General features: G+C 36.2%; 1 protein-coding gene across 2 annotated transcripts in view; it reads left to right on the forward strand.

Moving 5' to 3' along the window:
- The window catches only part of ARNT2 (aryl hydrocarbon receptor nuclear translocator 2), a 258,192-nt gene extending 243,961 nt beyond the window's left edge, over positions 1-14,231 (forward strand). For both annotated transcript variants that reach the window (XM_051981159.1, XM_051981160.1), the window contains exons 18-19: positions 6,454-6,590; positions 8,576-14,231. In XM_051981159.1, coding sequence (XP_051837119.1) covers positions 6,454-6,590; positions 8,576-8,674 — 236 coding nt within the window. In that variant the 3' untranslated portion in view covers positions 8,675-14,231. The remainder of the gene's footprint in view (positions 1-6,453; positions 6,591-8,575) is intronic.
- Positions 14,232-17,289: the final 3,058 nt, after the last annotated feature.

Raw genomic sequence — 17,289 nt, forward strand, 5'->3', positions numbered from 1 at the left:
AAGTTTGGGGAAATAGCCTGGGTGCTTCCAAAGAGACTATGGGGAAAGTGACTCCCTAAGAATTCCAAGTATATCAGTCTGGGCATTTTTAAAGTTTGAATTCACGTCACCAAATAGCTTGAATTCCAGAAGCCATTCTGTGCTAGAGATAGGAGTTATTAATGCATTTGCTTCTGCCATATGGTAACTTTGCATCTTCTCACTTTAACACATGTTTGGACCCATCTTGGCTTGCCACTTGTAAGGGAAAAAGGTCCATTGGGTAAGTGAAAAGTTTCAGGGACCATTTAATTGCTGCCATAATGGAAAATGACAAGGACTTGGTAGGCTTCCCTTTAAAGTGCAAGGCAGCTCTTCTGATATTGTGTCCCAGGACTAGCTGCAGTTTACTGCACATGCAGCCAAAATGGAAGGTAAGGAGACAGGGCACTCATGTGCCCACCGCCTTAGAAAGTTTTTTTGTTTTTTGTTTTTAAACATCAGGCTGTTAAACCTGTCATTGAGTAAGTAGTAAATAGCTAAGTAAAAATGAAAAAAAAAAAAAAAAAAAAAGAATACTGACCATAACTAGGCACATATGGGAGAGAGCATGGGAAACAATCTAGCATAGTGGATTCAGAACCAGTAAGATGTGGTTTCAAGTCCTGTCTCTGAAGCATATTGTCTGTGTGACCTTGGGCAAGGTCAGTTGACCTCTCAATACTCGATGCAAATTTTTTTAGGATTATAAGTAACAAAGAAGATACCAACCCAGCTCGATAGAGGATGTTCCTCACTAGGAGCTCTTATACCCTTGAAATCTGAAGTCCAGACCCTATCTCCACCTCTGTATACAAGCATACTTAACATCCCCTGACTACCCACATCCCCTTCTCCCCCCACAGGGTAAAGTTCAATAGTCAAATTTTTAATGCAACTCTCCTATAGGTATCAGTCTATTTTTCAAGATGACATATATTTTATAGAAAAAAATGGGAAGCAGAACAATCTTCAAGTACTTCTTTTGATAAATAAATAGTACTTAAAACTATCTCCTACCCATGTATGATGTACATATACAATGTACATCATACCTATGTATGATGTGCATATTACCATACTGACTGGGTTAACCAGTGATAATCCTGAAAAAATGTGTAGATAATCTGTGAAAATGATTGTACATGATTCAGATAATAAAAGATTTCATGGCCTACTAGCCTATACCCCTCAATAACCTATATAATTATTTAGTAGTAAATGTCAAAGATTCCAAAAAGTAACAGAAAGAAAAGCTAAAGGGAGATAAAGATGATTCAGTTCTCTCTGACTAACTGCCTTGCAGAATTTTCCTCTGACCAAGTAGACCCAAGATATTTTTCATATGACAATTACCCAAATACCAACTAATTGGCTGTTGATGCAGTAATTTAAAAGGAAAAGAAAATGAACATTTATTAGACCCCTCTGGAAAGTTTTTTGTGGGTTTGATAAAAATCATACATTTAAAGAGAAGATGACTTATAACATTTTTGAGTAGTGAAATTGAAACTTTTTTATAACTCTATTATTTCTTTTTAAATTTTTTAAATTTATTTTCTTTTTTATTTCAACCTTTCAAGAGTTAGATATGGGACTCTTTAGAGGCAAATGTTTTCTTTTGAGTTCTAAGTTAGGCTGTGTTGACTTATAATCCTTCATAGTGAGGCCTTCCAGGTCCATTTTGTTTGATTATAAAATTTCCACTAGAAACCTAGCACTATGCCAAATGGCCCATCCAACCCCCAGAGAACTAAATTTTCCCTGCTAGCTATTGAAATAGATCCATGAAAGAGTTTATCATTGAAGCCAAATCTAGAAAGAGTACCAAAGCCAAATGTAGGGCTAAATAATGTAAATAAGTATCTGCAGAAATCCAATGAATTATTTAACTAAGAGTAAAATAATAAACCATATTTAATGGGCCTTTGGGACCTAGGATATGTGTGTGGAAGGGGGAGGAGATGTTATAAGACCTGCTAAATTTTTGAAGATAATCTTATGTTTTGGGATATAACTCTTGGAAAGTTTCTGGTCTTAACTGTAAGCATATTTCTTGCCATATGCCTGCTATGAGTTTTATGCCAAGATGGTATTTGTAGTTAAAAGTGAGTGCTCACAGAGAGGCAACAAGATAGAGGAGATAAAGATCTGGAAGACCTGGTTTCAAGCTTTAACTTTAATACGTGTTAGCTTTGTGACCCTAGACAAGTCACACTTCCTAGGTGTTCCCAGACCACTCTCTACGACTCAAGTTACAAAGTAGGGGTTTTTGTTGTAGATTCCCTATACCACTAAAAAGACCCATTCCAAAGAAATTAAAAAGTGGCCCCTGCCCACCACCTCTCTGCTTTATTATGTACTGCCACTGCTCTTCCACACGGTGACCTCATCCAATTAGGTGGGACCAGATGGGATCTCTGAGGGGGAACCTCAGAGATGGGAGCCTTTTAAGAAAGCATTTTTTAAAAATCTCTTTGCCATTAGTGGTTGTCAACAGGATTCCTGAATCAGCCGAATCTCTTGAAAGGGAAACTGTCAGCAAGAGTAAAGTTGCAGTGATTGATCCCAGATGAGAAAGGAACATGCCATCCTAGTGCCTCAGCTCCCCAGGATACCACAAACCTCCATCAGGATACATTTCTCTCCAAGGAGGTTTCTCCTTACCACTGTCTGGTGGAGACACCCAAGAATCTGGTGTGTTGTTAGCAAATGGTGCTTGAAACTCCATTACAACTTCCAACTGCCTTTCTTTCCATTTTTGCTGATGGAGATGATGACTGATGATTCTTGGAGCCAAAAGGGCAAGTCTGTGTTTTGCAGCACCTCTAGGAGAGCTTTATTCTGATTCCAGTACTGTGGTAGCAATCTAAGTCAGTCAGTTAAGGAAGGCTATAGAGCTGCATAACAAGGAAAAGGAGACTAAAGGAAGGAGTGAGATGCAGAACAGGATACCTTAAAAATGAAAACTCAACTAATTAGGACCTTTAATCAGAATTTGTTTTCTCCATTTGTTTTTTGGAAAGAAACAAATTCTAAAAAGAACTCATATCAGGCATTCTCTCCCTCCCCCTCAAAAAAAAAAAAAAATAGACATCCAGGACACATTGACCTGAATCTTTTATAATTTATTTGCAGAATTGTCAGGTTATAATTGAGTTCCAGAATAATGGCCCTGAAATAATTCATAATGCCACAGAATCAAGGATTATTTTTGCTCTTTAGTACTTAATTTTCCAACAAGGATTAAAACTAAAAGGGTTTTCCTGCTTTAGTAGGAACTTGGAAGTCCTCAGTTGACCTTTAAGTGGTACATAAATGTTATTATTTATAGTTGGAAAATCTTGTTGCCCCCCAGTGGCTATAGTTAGTTAAGACTTTCTTTTAATTTATACAAATATATGTTAATACATGGCATTTATCTGTATGTGAACACAAGCATATACATATGTGTATATGCACATGCTGTGTATGTAGTGTTAACATGTGCATTGATAGACATGTGTATAACAATCTCAATTAACTAGTCACTGGGAGTGATGAAGTATTCTGGCTATTAATAATTATATATACACATATGTGTGTTTTTGCATGTATATAAAATATAACATATACAACAAAATCTCAACTACATGTGTGTATATATATATATACATATTTACTTACACATACATATATATGTGTGTACGTGTATATACAAAACTACATAATAACTCTCTCAATATAACTATAATTTCAACAAAGATTTATAGGAAAGGCATTTGGACAGGAAAATGATGCTTTCCAGAAATACCATGAAGTGTTCTGATTTAAGATAAAATTCTTAAGTATTTCCAATGATCAGTGATTTTGTTGATGTTCACAATTCATCTACTGACACAAAGCATAGTCCCTCCAAAGTCTCTCTTTTTGAGTTGCTATTGCCAAAAAAAAAAAAAAGAAAGAAAGTTATCATCTGCAGTCAAAGTCTAGTGATATGTTGGCAACTAAAGATCACCAAATGTTAATGTAGTCACAATCCCCATGGGCATTTATTTCTTTTTAATATCATGCTATTGTGTATCTGTACCTGCCATATCCTTGCCCTTGGCATGTCTGTCCTAGCTACCTAAATGGCACCATCTACACACATACACAGGTATTCATGCCCTTCATAGGCATTATGCTTCTTGAGTTCAAATCTGCCCTCAGATATTTACCAGCTCGGTGACCCTGGACACATCATTTTCTTCAGCTTCTCATCTATAAAGTAAGCTGGAACTTTGCAGTATTTTTGCCAAGAAAAGCCCAAATGGGGTCTCAAAAAATTGGACATGACTGAAATGATCAAACAATAAAGATGCAGATTGGGACTTCTAGAATTCTGGAAACATATTCAGACTCTAGAGTAGCAAAGTACTATTTCCTGTGGCATAATTCCATCCCACTAGCAAGCAACAACAGGGGAGCTAATTTTGCCATATTTTAGTAGAAATTATGATCCATATGAAGTATTCACATATATTCAAATTTTCACTATTTTAAATTTAGCTGTGTTAAATATAGTCACTGATTCCAGCCAAGCAGATAAATGCAGTAGGAATTCAAACAATAATTCTACTTTGGGATATTATTCATATTAAATGGTATATTTCATCTTCCCCTTTCCCAATGTGACCAGGCCTAAATTTGGGGTGAATCAAAACTAGGTCTCTGAAATAGTAAGCAAGATTATGGACATGAGATGGTATTTTGGGAAAAGTTATTAGAGATTACCATACACTCTTAGATGAAAATCATATTTGCATAAATGGTGGTAATGTTTTATGGTATTAGGGTAAGTAAATGGCCATAAACAAATCTAGATAAAGTATAGTCTCTCTTGATTTTTGGAATGCTATTAGTACTATAGTTACTATTTGATATTCTAAAAACATCAATGATAGTCTAAGGAAGAAATCAAAAAAGTTGCTATTGTAAATGATGGTTTCTCAAGATATGATTGTGTATTTGTTTTTTTAATATATTGTTTCCTTATCTAAAATTGATATAATGTTTACACTTCAGATATTGTATCCATTGTCTATAGGGATCAATTGGAGCAGTACAATGGGTGCATTTGGCTAATGTTTACCCACAGAGAGAAAGCCTGATGTCTCAAAAGCATTATTAGGATGTTTTGAAATGAAAAGAAAAAGTAATGTGATTCTTTTTGATGTAGTTGAAAGGTTGAAAAAAATAAACCAACAATTCCTGGTAGAATAAAAAAAAATGACCTAAAATTATATGAGCTGATTTCCCTTGAATTAGCAGATTTGCTTTCAAATGATCTTTAAAGTTTAGTTGCTTCTTACAATATATAAGCATGACCTTCTGATCTATGTTGTGACAAAATTGCTTTCCCTATGCTCAAACAAATCAGTGTCAAGTCAAATAAATGCTATATTTATTTATGCCTTATTTGCTACCAATAAGGTCTGAGACTGTTTAGAAAAAAATATTGAATTGATTAGGAATATTAGGATTTTTTTTAAAGAAAAGATTTGTCCAAGAGGAACGTGGGAAATAAATTGAGGTATTATGAGGCATTAAAGAAAAAGATAGTTCCTACATTTGGATACCAAATGTTTTTCTAAATTTCCTGGAAGCTAAGGGAGAAAAGCAGGGTTACATCATTTTCACTGATGGACAAAAGAAACTCATTACAAAGCCATTTACAGAAATGAACTCTCCTGGGACCAAGCTCAAGGATAAATTAACTGGGTGGGTCTTTGTATAGGGGACAGTGAGTAACACAGTAGACAGTTCCATTAATATGAGAGACAAAGAAATGCTGCTGGGATTGATTTTGCTCATACTAATTCTCTTTAAAAGGTATGGGGAAATTATTACCTTAACAGAGCAGACTTACCTATGAAGTAACAACTGATTCAGGAGACAATGTGGTCCATGGTTCATTTGGTTTCTCGATCATAGCTGAGAAATACAGGGGATGCTTAGTACCTCAGAGATATCTGGGGATCCAGTTTAAAAGTGCTTCTTTTTCATGAGTCATGATAAATACATTGCCCCAGATAGAACTAATGGATGTCACGACAGGTGATCAGTGGGCCAAGATTTAAGCCATTCTATGAAACTGTGACAGGTGGTCTCCAGGGCAAGAATATAACAGGGGACTGGGAGGAAGTTATCGCCTTTCGCATCACATGAACATGAATAAATAGAGGGTTTCTCTTTCTCCCCAGCCCATCTGCCACCTGTGCTCAATTTCATCATCATTTTTGTTTTATATAATGGAGAGAAAGACTCTCTTTTATGCGGCAAGTATATAAGCTGAACTCTAGGTGAACTATTTTTTTCAGATTTGTCAGAGACACTAGAGCTGAAATAGTTCTTAGAGATCTCAGATCTTTAGTATCCATTTTAAAGAAACTGTCCTGCATCGGAATCTTTCAGCTGAAAGTGGACAAAGTAGCGGGCAGTTTCAAGGGAGGCCTTCAGAGGTCTGGTCGCAGTGGCAAAACCAGCATCATAATCAGCAGAGCAGTGACCAACATTCACATCAGCAGCCCAATCAGACTGAAGTATTCCAGGTAAATAGAGTACCTTCTCATAGGTACCGAATACTTTTATCTGCTTCCTATTCTCTTTTTCCCTGCTGCAGCATTCAGGTTTTTGCTTGTCCTGGTTCAAGACCATAACTCTGCCCTTTGATTGAAAGTGGAATTGGAGGGGGAGGGGAGAGTTTCAGGATCCCAAAGCTAGAGAAAATCAATCTCCAGTTATTTTGTACTTAATGTGAATACTTAATGTGAATTCATTAAACATTGCTATAACAGAATAAACCTTTAAGCCTATTGAATATCAAAAAAGGAAATGCTTCTAATTACTACAAGTTTCATGAGGGTAAGGGTGGTTTCTTGTCTAAACTTCATATGTCCCCAGCATCCCTAATATGGGAGATCCTTAAGGAATGTGCATTATGACTGAGAATATGCTCAGAATTTCAGAATTTCCCAATATGACAAAATAAAATTCCTACATATAAAAATCAATGTGAATTGTATCCCAAGTACAATAATTTACAATCTTGCCTGATTTCTGCAGACTTTTTTGGGGGTTAAACACCTCCAGAAACTAGGATCTGTCCACCCTGGAAGAAGCTCGCATTTCTTCTCTCTTTACTAAACAGGGAGAATTCTAGCCCCACCCAGTCTTTTGCCTTTTTCCTAATCAAATTAATCCCACTGTAGTCTCATTAGTTTGCCACTGAGGCATCTTGTCCATGGGATGTTTCACTCTCTGCTATGATATTGGCTACTCCATCACTTGTACCCAGGGTGGACTTGACTTGGCTTTCTGGATGTTGCCCCACTGTCTTGCAGTCTAACCCAGCTAAATGGTGATTTCTCCTTTCTGATTTCAATGAATCTAATTAAAACATCATCATCAACAAAACTCACCTTCAGAAGGTTCAAACAGGTAAGATGAACTTTGTATCTTTTCCTAAGCAGCATAAGTAGCACTCATCCCTACCCTGCCATCCCTAATTTTAGGACCAAGCCTATTCATTTCCCATTTCATCTCGGTCTCCTTTTTTGGCATGGTCTGGACTTGGCTGGATAATATACCCTGTCCACACTGGTACCCTGGACAGCAGTGAAAATGAAAATACATTTGAGTTGGAGCATTCTACCCATTCATATCTCTTACTCTTTCTCTTTTTAAAATCTTTTATAGACTGTAGTAAAATGATTTGCATACTGATAAGGCCATGGGTTTCCTCTGTCAACTACTCGGGTTCCCTTTTCCATTATTAGCTACACGACTCAGTGTCCCTATGGATGAATGTTTGCAGCTACAGTTGCTTTTACTGTCATTAAAAGGCAGCAGTTTCATATTACATGTAGAGAGTACCCAGATATCATTGTAGATCTTAGCTATCCAAGGGGGTAATCTTTTGTGCTTCCAAAGTAATTTTTCTTATCTTCCTCCATTGAATCTCGAAGCACTTGGCCAATAGTAAACCTCACCATAACCCTATGAGAAATGGAAATGTTTCTCTCCCCATTTTCTATATGGGTAAACTGAGGCACAGAGAAGTTAACTGATTTGTTTGAAACTAAATACAATAAAGCTGGAAACAGAATTTGCCCACTGTAATCATTATTTTTCACATAAGTAAAAATAGATTGTATCCTACAATCTTCTGCTAGCCCTCTCTCCCTTACATATCTGTTTGCTTTGTGAGTGCCCACAATATACAATATCCACAGACTACTCTGCATTTTGTGCCTTTCTCTCAATTTATAAGTCAGCCTGCTCATGTAGAAGAGTTTTATATACCTATCCAAAGTAATGCTCTTAAATATGGTTTCCAGTAGGAGATTCCATAACAATCCATAGAACACCATAGTCTGATCTGAGTTTTTCAGAGGCTTGTGGAGCAATTCCAGGTTGTGCCACTTACAAAAAAAAATGAATCTGAGCGTATCTGGCAGGCTGGCCTCCTGGGATCTGCCCAGTTCTCTACCAAGTAACCCAGCTTTCTCTTCATCTTTTTTCCCTTCTTCTGCAGGACATGCTACCGATGCCAGGAGACCCAACTCAGGGAACAGGCAATTATAATATTGAAGACTTTGCTGACCTAGGCATGTTCCCACCATTTTCTGAGTAACATCTGAGAGGAAAATACAAAGAAGAAGAAATCTCCCTCTACCCAGCGCCATTCTGTGAAATCATCCCCATTGTATTTGGGGCCTGGCTTTGTCAGTGTTTTACTACCATATCACCTACCAAGAAAGGGATCTAATTTCTTGTATTGCAGTAGAAATTCCCTCATCTTAGTGATCATGTGTAATCTGCATTAATAATGCCTGGGCTTCTCTATGGCTATCAGATATGGTTCTCTGGGGAGTGGTATATATTTTTTTAAATCTCATCTTATTTTCTTTTGCCTCAGAAGTGAGTTTTGAGGGGTCTTTCAAATTGAAATGTGAGCCACCTCTGAAAAAAGACTTTGGGTCTCTTTAAAAAACAATCAATGATAAATTTAGTCAACACCCAAAGGAGAGGTCAGGTAACGCCCAGTGCTAAGATCTACTACCAGGAAAGTAAAAAACCAGTTAACATACCGCTTTTTAAACTTCTGTTTGGCAAAGGTGGTGGGGGTGGGGAAGAGCAGGGATTCAATTTCTTTTTGCTGTCTGCCATGCTATTTTAGCTCATTTTGAAGATGAGAAGCAAAAGCCGTTAACATGGGCCAGATGAAGCCCAAGAGCCTTTTCCTTTGCCTTGCTCAAAACAACTAAATCTGAATGTGTGTACATCTTAGTGCCGTTTGTATATTTTGTGCTGTGTGAAGTGAATTTCCTGTTCTGGTAGATTCATTTTTTACCTTGTGTCTGTCATGTGAGACCAAAGTGGGGGGTGGGGGGGGGGGGGGCGGGGAAGGAAGGGGGGGTGGCTGGGGGAAGGGGAATGGGAAAGAAAATAGTCCACTGGGAAACACAGCTGTGGTGGTGGATTCTGCATTCCCTGAGCTCAGAAATGTTCTTGCAATTGATAATTCATATTCAGTGGGATAGAAACTCCATAGTCGCCTATGCTTATGTTCCTGGTTTTGCACAGATTTTATGACCAAGATTAAGATTTCAAGCATAACCAACTAGAAATCAAAGACGAGTGTTAATTGTTCACTCCACTAAAGTTACCTCAGTAAGGAACTTCTAGAGTCTGATCATCTGACATAGGATGAGGAATTTTCTTTTTCAAATCAGTTATCGCATTTCCTAATATAAGTAAGCCGCTTGGGATTCTCACAACTCTGTCAGATCCAAATTTTTTTCCACAGAAAGAATTTCTGCTATTTCTCATGCTTATCGTTTATAGTAAGAGAATCTCTTGCCTCTGCCTATCAATAGGATCCCCAAAGGAATAACTCTGTGCTGAGCACAGCTTCTTTCTGTAAATTAGAAAGCATTGAATGATGTCATCGATACTGCATCAACCAAAAGGTCTTCCTGAACATATGATCACTGGAGCTTGGGTTGTCAGGGTCATCAGGGACCCTTTCAGTGAACATTTCAAGAGAAGTGAATGATACTATATGCTGTGAACTTGAATGTGATTCTCTAAATTGATGTTACTGTTTTCCACACAAATCTACTCCAAATTTGCAAGCTTTAACTTAAATCAGGGTTAACAATCCTAAAGGGAAAGAAAGTGTTGCATTCAGTTTTTGCTGGGAGGAAGGCCTTGAGAATCAGCTCATCAAGTTGAAATGAATTCCTGTTACTCAAAATGATTTAGCCTCTGCTGCCTCATCCCTGGCAGGGATTTTCTTCATTCTCCAAACCATGCTATTCCTGTAAAATTGCTCCATTTTTCATCATCAAATTATGTGCTATATAATTAATACCTGGAGCAGTAGAAAATCACTTACAAGTTATCATCTTCCCTCCTTTTCAGCTTTTTTTCCCTTCCTTCAGGATTGTTTTTATTAACAGAGATTTTGGCTTTTGCCCTTTGATTTAATAAAGGAGTTAAAGAAATTATTTCAACATTCCACTAGTTATTGAGGCATATCTAATCCCCATTCCCATTTGCATCCCTGGTGTGGGAGAATGAAAGAAATATATTAATTCATTTGGTGGTTAAAACAAAAGGATTATCTTCTAATAGAAAAAACAACACTTAGTTAAGCTTTATGAAGAAATATATGTGTTCTCTTTGAAGTCTCTGAAGACTGAATGAACCAATGATTGTTTAATGAGTCAGTAAAGAAATAGCCTGTGCTTTCCTTCCCCATCCATTCCGGTGAGCATAAAAAATTCATGAATTCTAGGGCTGTCTGGATAAAGAGTGGGTTGAACTCATAGGGTTGAATCAAGGTGGGGACTGGGGATATGTTCAGGATCTTCCATTGCATTGTGTTATAGAACCCAGAGATCCTATCACTTACAACTCGAAAACATTTGTTCTTATGATTAAATTTGGGGTTGGGACTTCTATATTCAAAAATGTTGGAAGCCTTTAGCTCCTAAGATCTTATACAAATGATGATCTGTGGGAAATGTTTTGCAAAATATTTACATACCATTAGCAAAAATACATTCATACCACTAGCACCCTGGAGTTCCTGGTTCACATTCTGAAAACTAAGACTGGTTCTATGTTTATGTGTATGTGTGTATACGTGTATATGTATGTATGTATACACACATAACAGAAACAAAAGGAAAGACAAAGGATGCATGTAACACATTTATACAGTGAAATTGATAACTTAATGCATCTAATTATTTCTTTCATACACAATCTGACATCAGGAATCTTTATGCTTCTGGGGAAAATGGCAAACAATTCAAATTACTTCCCCTGAATTTCCTGTAGTTCTTACATTTTGACAGCCAAAATATCCTGAAACAACTTCCACTTGTCTGAACCTGTCCCTTTTCACCTCTGGCAGTTTCAAATATGTAGTTAGCCATTGTTATAATACCTTTTAAATGAGGTTTAGGAACTTTTAGATCAAAATGCTGAGGATCCATAATAAAATGAAAAATGAAATGAAACCAAATTGTATCAATGTATAGGTTTACGTTAAAAGTGTAATCAATAGACCAATAAAAGTATATTGAGCTGCTTGCTGTGTGCCTAACACTGTAAGAGGAATTGTAGAAGAACACAAAATAAGTTTCAGATAGGACCCTGTCTTTAGGGAGGTTCCATTTCTCTCTCTCTTACAAAGGTTCCATTCAGAGTTTAGTCAATTTAACCCAATTCCTAGGGACAGAGGTCCAGGATTGCAAAGATAATTGAAATCTACAAGTAATCCAGGAATCCCACAGGTCTAACACTCTTCCATTAAAATATTTCATGAGGATGAATAACAAGTAACATCCTTCCCAGATCTCTGGTTCTATTATTTTCCATTTTTTCCTGCCTACTTACAGAATAAAGAAATGGCTGAAAAGCAATTTTTTTAAAAAAGAGAAGCAAAGAGCCTAGATGACTCCTAAGCTAGATAATTAGCTCCATGTTTACCTAATCAGGAGCCAAGTATGGGGAAATTATTTCTATAAACCCACTTTAATCTCTGTGGTTGTAGAGGAAAATAGAAATAAAAATCAATGTCACAGCATGCAGAGGAAAAGTACTCACTGTACCATAGTGTCTGATCATTTAGTTTTGAATAAGAAAAAAAATCAGGTATCTTATCTTTTCTATCCAGTGATATATATTTGAAGCAGGATTTCTCCTGGATTTTATTTGAGTTGTTCCTATGTCTCCTAATCCATCCTTCCTCTGTGCCTGGGCAGTGGAATTGATGCATGGATTAGTAAAATGGGTGACCTCTTCTAGTTTTTCCGTAGAATACAAAGCAAAACATTTTCCCCCTTTCCTTTTTCTGTAATTTTGAAAAATTCCATGTTCTCCTCTTTTCTTGTCCTTCTACTTTGATTTGACTACTAAATCTTGAATGGCTTTCCTTAAGATAAGCAGTGTCAGGAGGGGTAGATAGCTTTATATTCTCTTTAAGAAAGAGAACCCTGAAGGTGGCAGCCCACTTCCTGAGAATCAGCATCATGTCTGACATGATCCCATTTGGGTTTTTCTTGGCAAAGATATTGTAATGGTTTGCCATTACTTCTCTGACTCTTTTTATAGATGAGGAAACTGAAGCACAAAAGGTTCCATGAGTTTCCCAGTCATACAGCTAGTAAATTCTGAGGTTGGATTTGAACCCAAGAAGATGTTTTCTTGACTCCAGACCCAGGTGTCTATACACTGTGCCACCTAGCTGCCCAAGAATTATGGCTACTTCATCAATAAAAACCATATCATGTAAGCACCTGGTTCTGTGTTCCATAGGTTACTAAAGACTGAAAAGGCAGCCTCAGTCTCCACTGTGTATTTATTTATAGTATCTAGAACTGGAAGGAACTTTAGACGTTACCTGGTCCAAAAATAAGAAAACTGAGGCTCAGAGAAATTAAGTGATTTATTTTCCCAAAGTCAGACAGTGATGGAGCCACGATGCAAACACAAGATTCTATAACCCCATCCCCACTTTCATGGAGTTACCTGTGACATTTTAATTGCCTGAGATGCTTTCTTCAGGAATTGCTATTGATAATGTACTGACAATATTAGAAGCCCACAAAATTTAATTTGGAAGCTTGGTTTTTTCTTGATGAATTAGTTGTTATCGAGTTGTAAGAGAAAAATAGGGAACCAGATTTGCATATAATTCTGCTCCAACCCATCAAAGGGGAACACATTGAAATTTGCTTATCTGGCAAGTATAATGATTTCTTTTATTTTTTTTTATTTAATATCTCTTGCCAAAAGGAAAGACTAATGAAAAATATGGAAAGCAAACGAATACTTGTAGTAAACAAAGTCACTTTGCAACAACTACAGCATTTTTCATGAAATGAGTGTGAACCAGTAAGTTAATACACTGGTTTTGCCAAGTTATCATGTCAAATAGGTGTCTAGGGAACAGAGACCATTTTTAATTTTCCTAGGTAATTATTTTATTACAGAAAGGATCCTGTTTCCTGATGTGGCCTGATGAGCAAAGGGGATAACATGACTTGCCAAAGCCATGATTTCCCACACCCCAGGATTAATCTTGTATAAGTGATATGCCTATCATTACCATTCCCTTTCTCCTTTCCTGAAAGTCCATCCTAAAATTGTACATACATTTTGCAGTACTGCCTTCATCAGTGATTATTTGGGGGGCACAGTGCCACATGGTATGAGATTTACCCAGTTGCTCTAACATATATTTTTATACATAAGTATACACTTTTTGGAAAGTAAAGACAGCCCCTGAATTTAAAATGCCTTATCAGTGTCATGCTGCCTTTGCAATGGTTGAGCTCGGGTTGATTTCCAAGGATTTGGGTGAATCCCATTTTTGAAGTCATCATTTTAAGGTTTGATGAACTATATGGACATGTAACATCTCTTTATTCCCTTTTTGAAAAACAAAAATCAAGAAGTCCCAGACTGGCTTCAGGGGACAACACGTTAAGCACTTAATTAGTTCTCTGGTTAAATTCTTCATATGGATGTGAATTGTGCTGTGGATGAAATGTACTTTGTACTTCTTGAATGTTCTATATTTATGACTAACAGTTATAAAGTCATTTGTGTACATGTGTAACTAATAACTGACTTTTTAAAGTTCATTACAATAAAAAAATCATCAGATGTGATTATTTGACTGACCCTTATTCCATCTTCATTGTGGTTAAAGATGTATCTTCTAGAGATTATAATGTGTTATAGGTAACCCTTTTAGGTAACTAATATCCAGGGGAGAGCAGCACTTTTGCAGCTTCTTGGCACAATACTGATGTTTGCCTAGAACCATAAACTACAGAAGAAAATGACATAATGTAATTTAATTCAAACCATCCCCACCCATGAAGGAGTCTCTTCTAACCCATTCTTGAGAGAGGTGACCATCTAGCTAGCTACTGCTCAAAATCAAGTCATTACCTTACAAAGAAGTCCATTCTATAATTAGATATCTCTTTTTAAGAAAGATATTGAGCTGAAATCTGCTTCTCTGTAGTTTCTACATATCTTGCTTCTCCCTTTCAAACCAATTTATCAAAATTGTTGTATTTTTAAAGTCAACCCAGATAGCATTTTAATGTACCAAAGCATACTTGCTAAGGACTAACAACTTAGGAAGACTTGACTTCAAATACAACCTCAGATACTTACAGTTGTGTGACGTTGGTCAATTATTTAATTTCTGTTTGCTTCAGTTTCCTCAGCTGTAAAATAGCACCTGCCTTTCAGGATTATCACAAAAAGCAAATAAAATATTTTTAAGGTTCTTGGCATGGTGCTTGGCACATAATAGGCATTTAATAAATGCTTGTTTCTTTCCTATTTATTTATAATTTAATTTGGCTACACATTGTCTATCTTTAAAGATTCAGTGAGTCAATTAACAAATTTTATTAAGCATTTTCTAGGCATGCTGTGCTAGGCATTATGGGAGATTGCAAAGATTAACCCAATCAAATCCTTGTCCTCAAAGTGTCAGTTGAGGAGGGGAGACAAGGCATATGGGAAAAGTTAAATAACAACATAAGATCTAATTAATAATTCATCCCACCAGGAAAAGATGTCACTATATTGCACATGATTAAATGTCAAATGAATGATGGAGACAGTACTTGGTGAAATGGCTCAGTGGAAAAGGTCATTTTAAACTGGAATGTCTTGATGAACTTACTGGGATAAGATCAGGCTCTTAATTGATCAGAGTCATAATAGAAGATACATAGAATGTTCCAAAGTCTGCTAAAGTTTAGGCACATTTGCATCCAAAGAGGACTGAATGTGGATCATAACATAATATTTTCACCTTTGTTGTCGATGTTGTTTTTTTTTCCCCTTTTGATTTGATTTTTCTTGTGCAAAATGATAAATGTGGAAATATTTTGGAAGAATTGCACATGTTTAACCTATATTCGATTACTTGCTATCTAGGGAAGGATGGAAAGGGAGGGAGAAAAATTTGGAACACAAGGTTATGTAAGAGTAAAAGCTATCTTTGTGTGTATTTTGAAAAATAAAAAGCTATTATTATAAAAAAATAAAGTTTAAGCACAAAGATTTTTGGAATACCCTATAGAGAAAAAGAAGAAAGAACATAGCATTCCAAAATAGAGAGAACAATGACCAAAATGTGGCTAAAGAAAAAAATATTCAATAATTAGGGAACATTGAATAAATGATTTGGGCTATAGGAATAGGATTATATAGGGAGCTCTTCCACTAACTAGCTTAGTAAGCCCTATACAAGGCACCTTTCTGAAGTTCAATTCCCTACTTTGTAAAATGAGAGAATTTAGAAGTAGAAGCAACTTTAGAGATCATCTAGCCTGATGCCCTTGTTCTTTTTTTTTTTTTTTTAATAATAGCTTTTTTTAATTTTCAAAATACATTCAAAGACAATTTTCAACATTCACTCTTGCAAAACATTATTATTCTAAATTTTTCTCCTTCCTTTCCCCTACCTCTTTCCCTGTACAGCAAGTAATCTAATATAGGTTAAACATGTGCAATTCTTCTAAATATATTTCCATATTTTTCATGCTGTACAAGAAAAATCAGATCAAAAAGGAAAAATATGAGGGAAAAAAAACAAGCAAACAACAACAAGGGTGAAAATTCTATGTTGTGATCCTATTTAGTCCCATAGTCCTCTCTTTGGATGCAGATGGCTCTCTTCACCACAAGTTTACTGAAATTGGCCTGAGCCATCTCTCATTGTTAAAAAGAGCCAAATCTATCAGAGTTTCTCATTATATAATCTTGTTGCAGTGTACAATGTTCTCTTGGTTCTATTCATTTCATTTAGTATCAGTTCTTGTAAGTTTCTCCAGACTTTTCTGAAATCTTCCTGCTGATCATTTCTTATAGAACAATAAGTCCATTATATTCATATACCATAACTTATTCAGCCATCCTCCAACTAATGGGTATTCACTCAGTTTCCAGTTCCTTGGTACCACAAAAAGGGTTCCTACAAATATTTTTTGCACGTGTGGGTCCTTTTCCCTCTTTTATGATATCTTTTGCCCTCATTTTTAAAAGAGAGACTAAGATGAATCATAGAATTCCTACATGGTCACCTGGGTAAGTAGAGTTTTTGAGCTGTTAGGAATTTCAGGATTCATGTAGCTCCACATTTCCTATGATCTCTGGATCTGTCCCCTCCCTTTTGTGCTACCATTATATTTCAGGCCTTCCTCTCATCTCTGTTTTTTTTAGATAATTACAATGGATTTTCACTTGATCTTTGAGCCTTCAATTTCTTCTTTCTCAGAAAGGTGAAAGTGTCTTCCTAAATGGAAGCAGCAGACATGGTGCATAGAGAAAATCATTTTATAGATAAAGAAAAAAAAACCCAAAAAATGAAATTACCTTGTCCTAGCAATAAGTAGCAAAGCTACAACTAAAATGCTGGCTATTTGACTCCAAATCTATCATATCATTACACAATATCTGAAATGCTAGTCTTTTAGCCTAAGAAAGATGAGTAGTTAAGTAGTAAAGTTTCAAGTTTCACTGAATGATGAATAAAAATCCATTTATTAATTTCTTACTTGGTATGAAGTTATGAAGATGCAAATCAAAAAGTAAAAGTCTTTAGGTTAAGGATACTGATCTGGGGATTTTTGAGGAGGGGAGTCATGTGGCAAAAACAATATTTTGGGTGTTTTTCCAATATTTTGTTTTCCCAAATGC

This window comes from Antechinus flavipes, chromosome 2, assembly GCF_016432865.1.
Source record: "Antechinus flavipes isolate AdamAnt ecotype Samford, QLD, Australia chromosome 2, AdamAnt_v2, whole genome shotgun sequence".
NCBI classification, from domain to species: domain Eukaryota; kingdom Metazoa; phylum Chordata; class Mammalia; order Dasyuromorphia; family Dasyuridae; genus Antechinus; species Antechinus flavipes.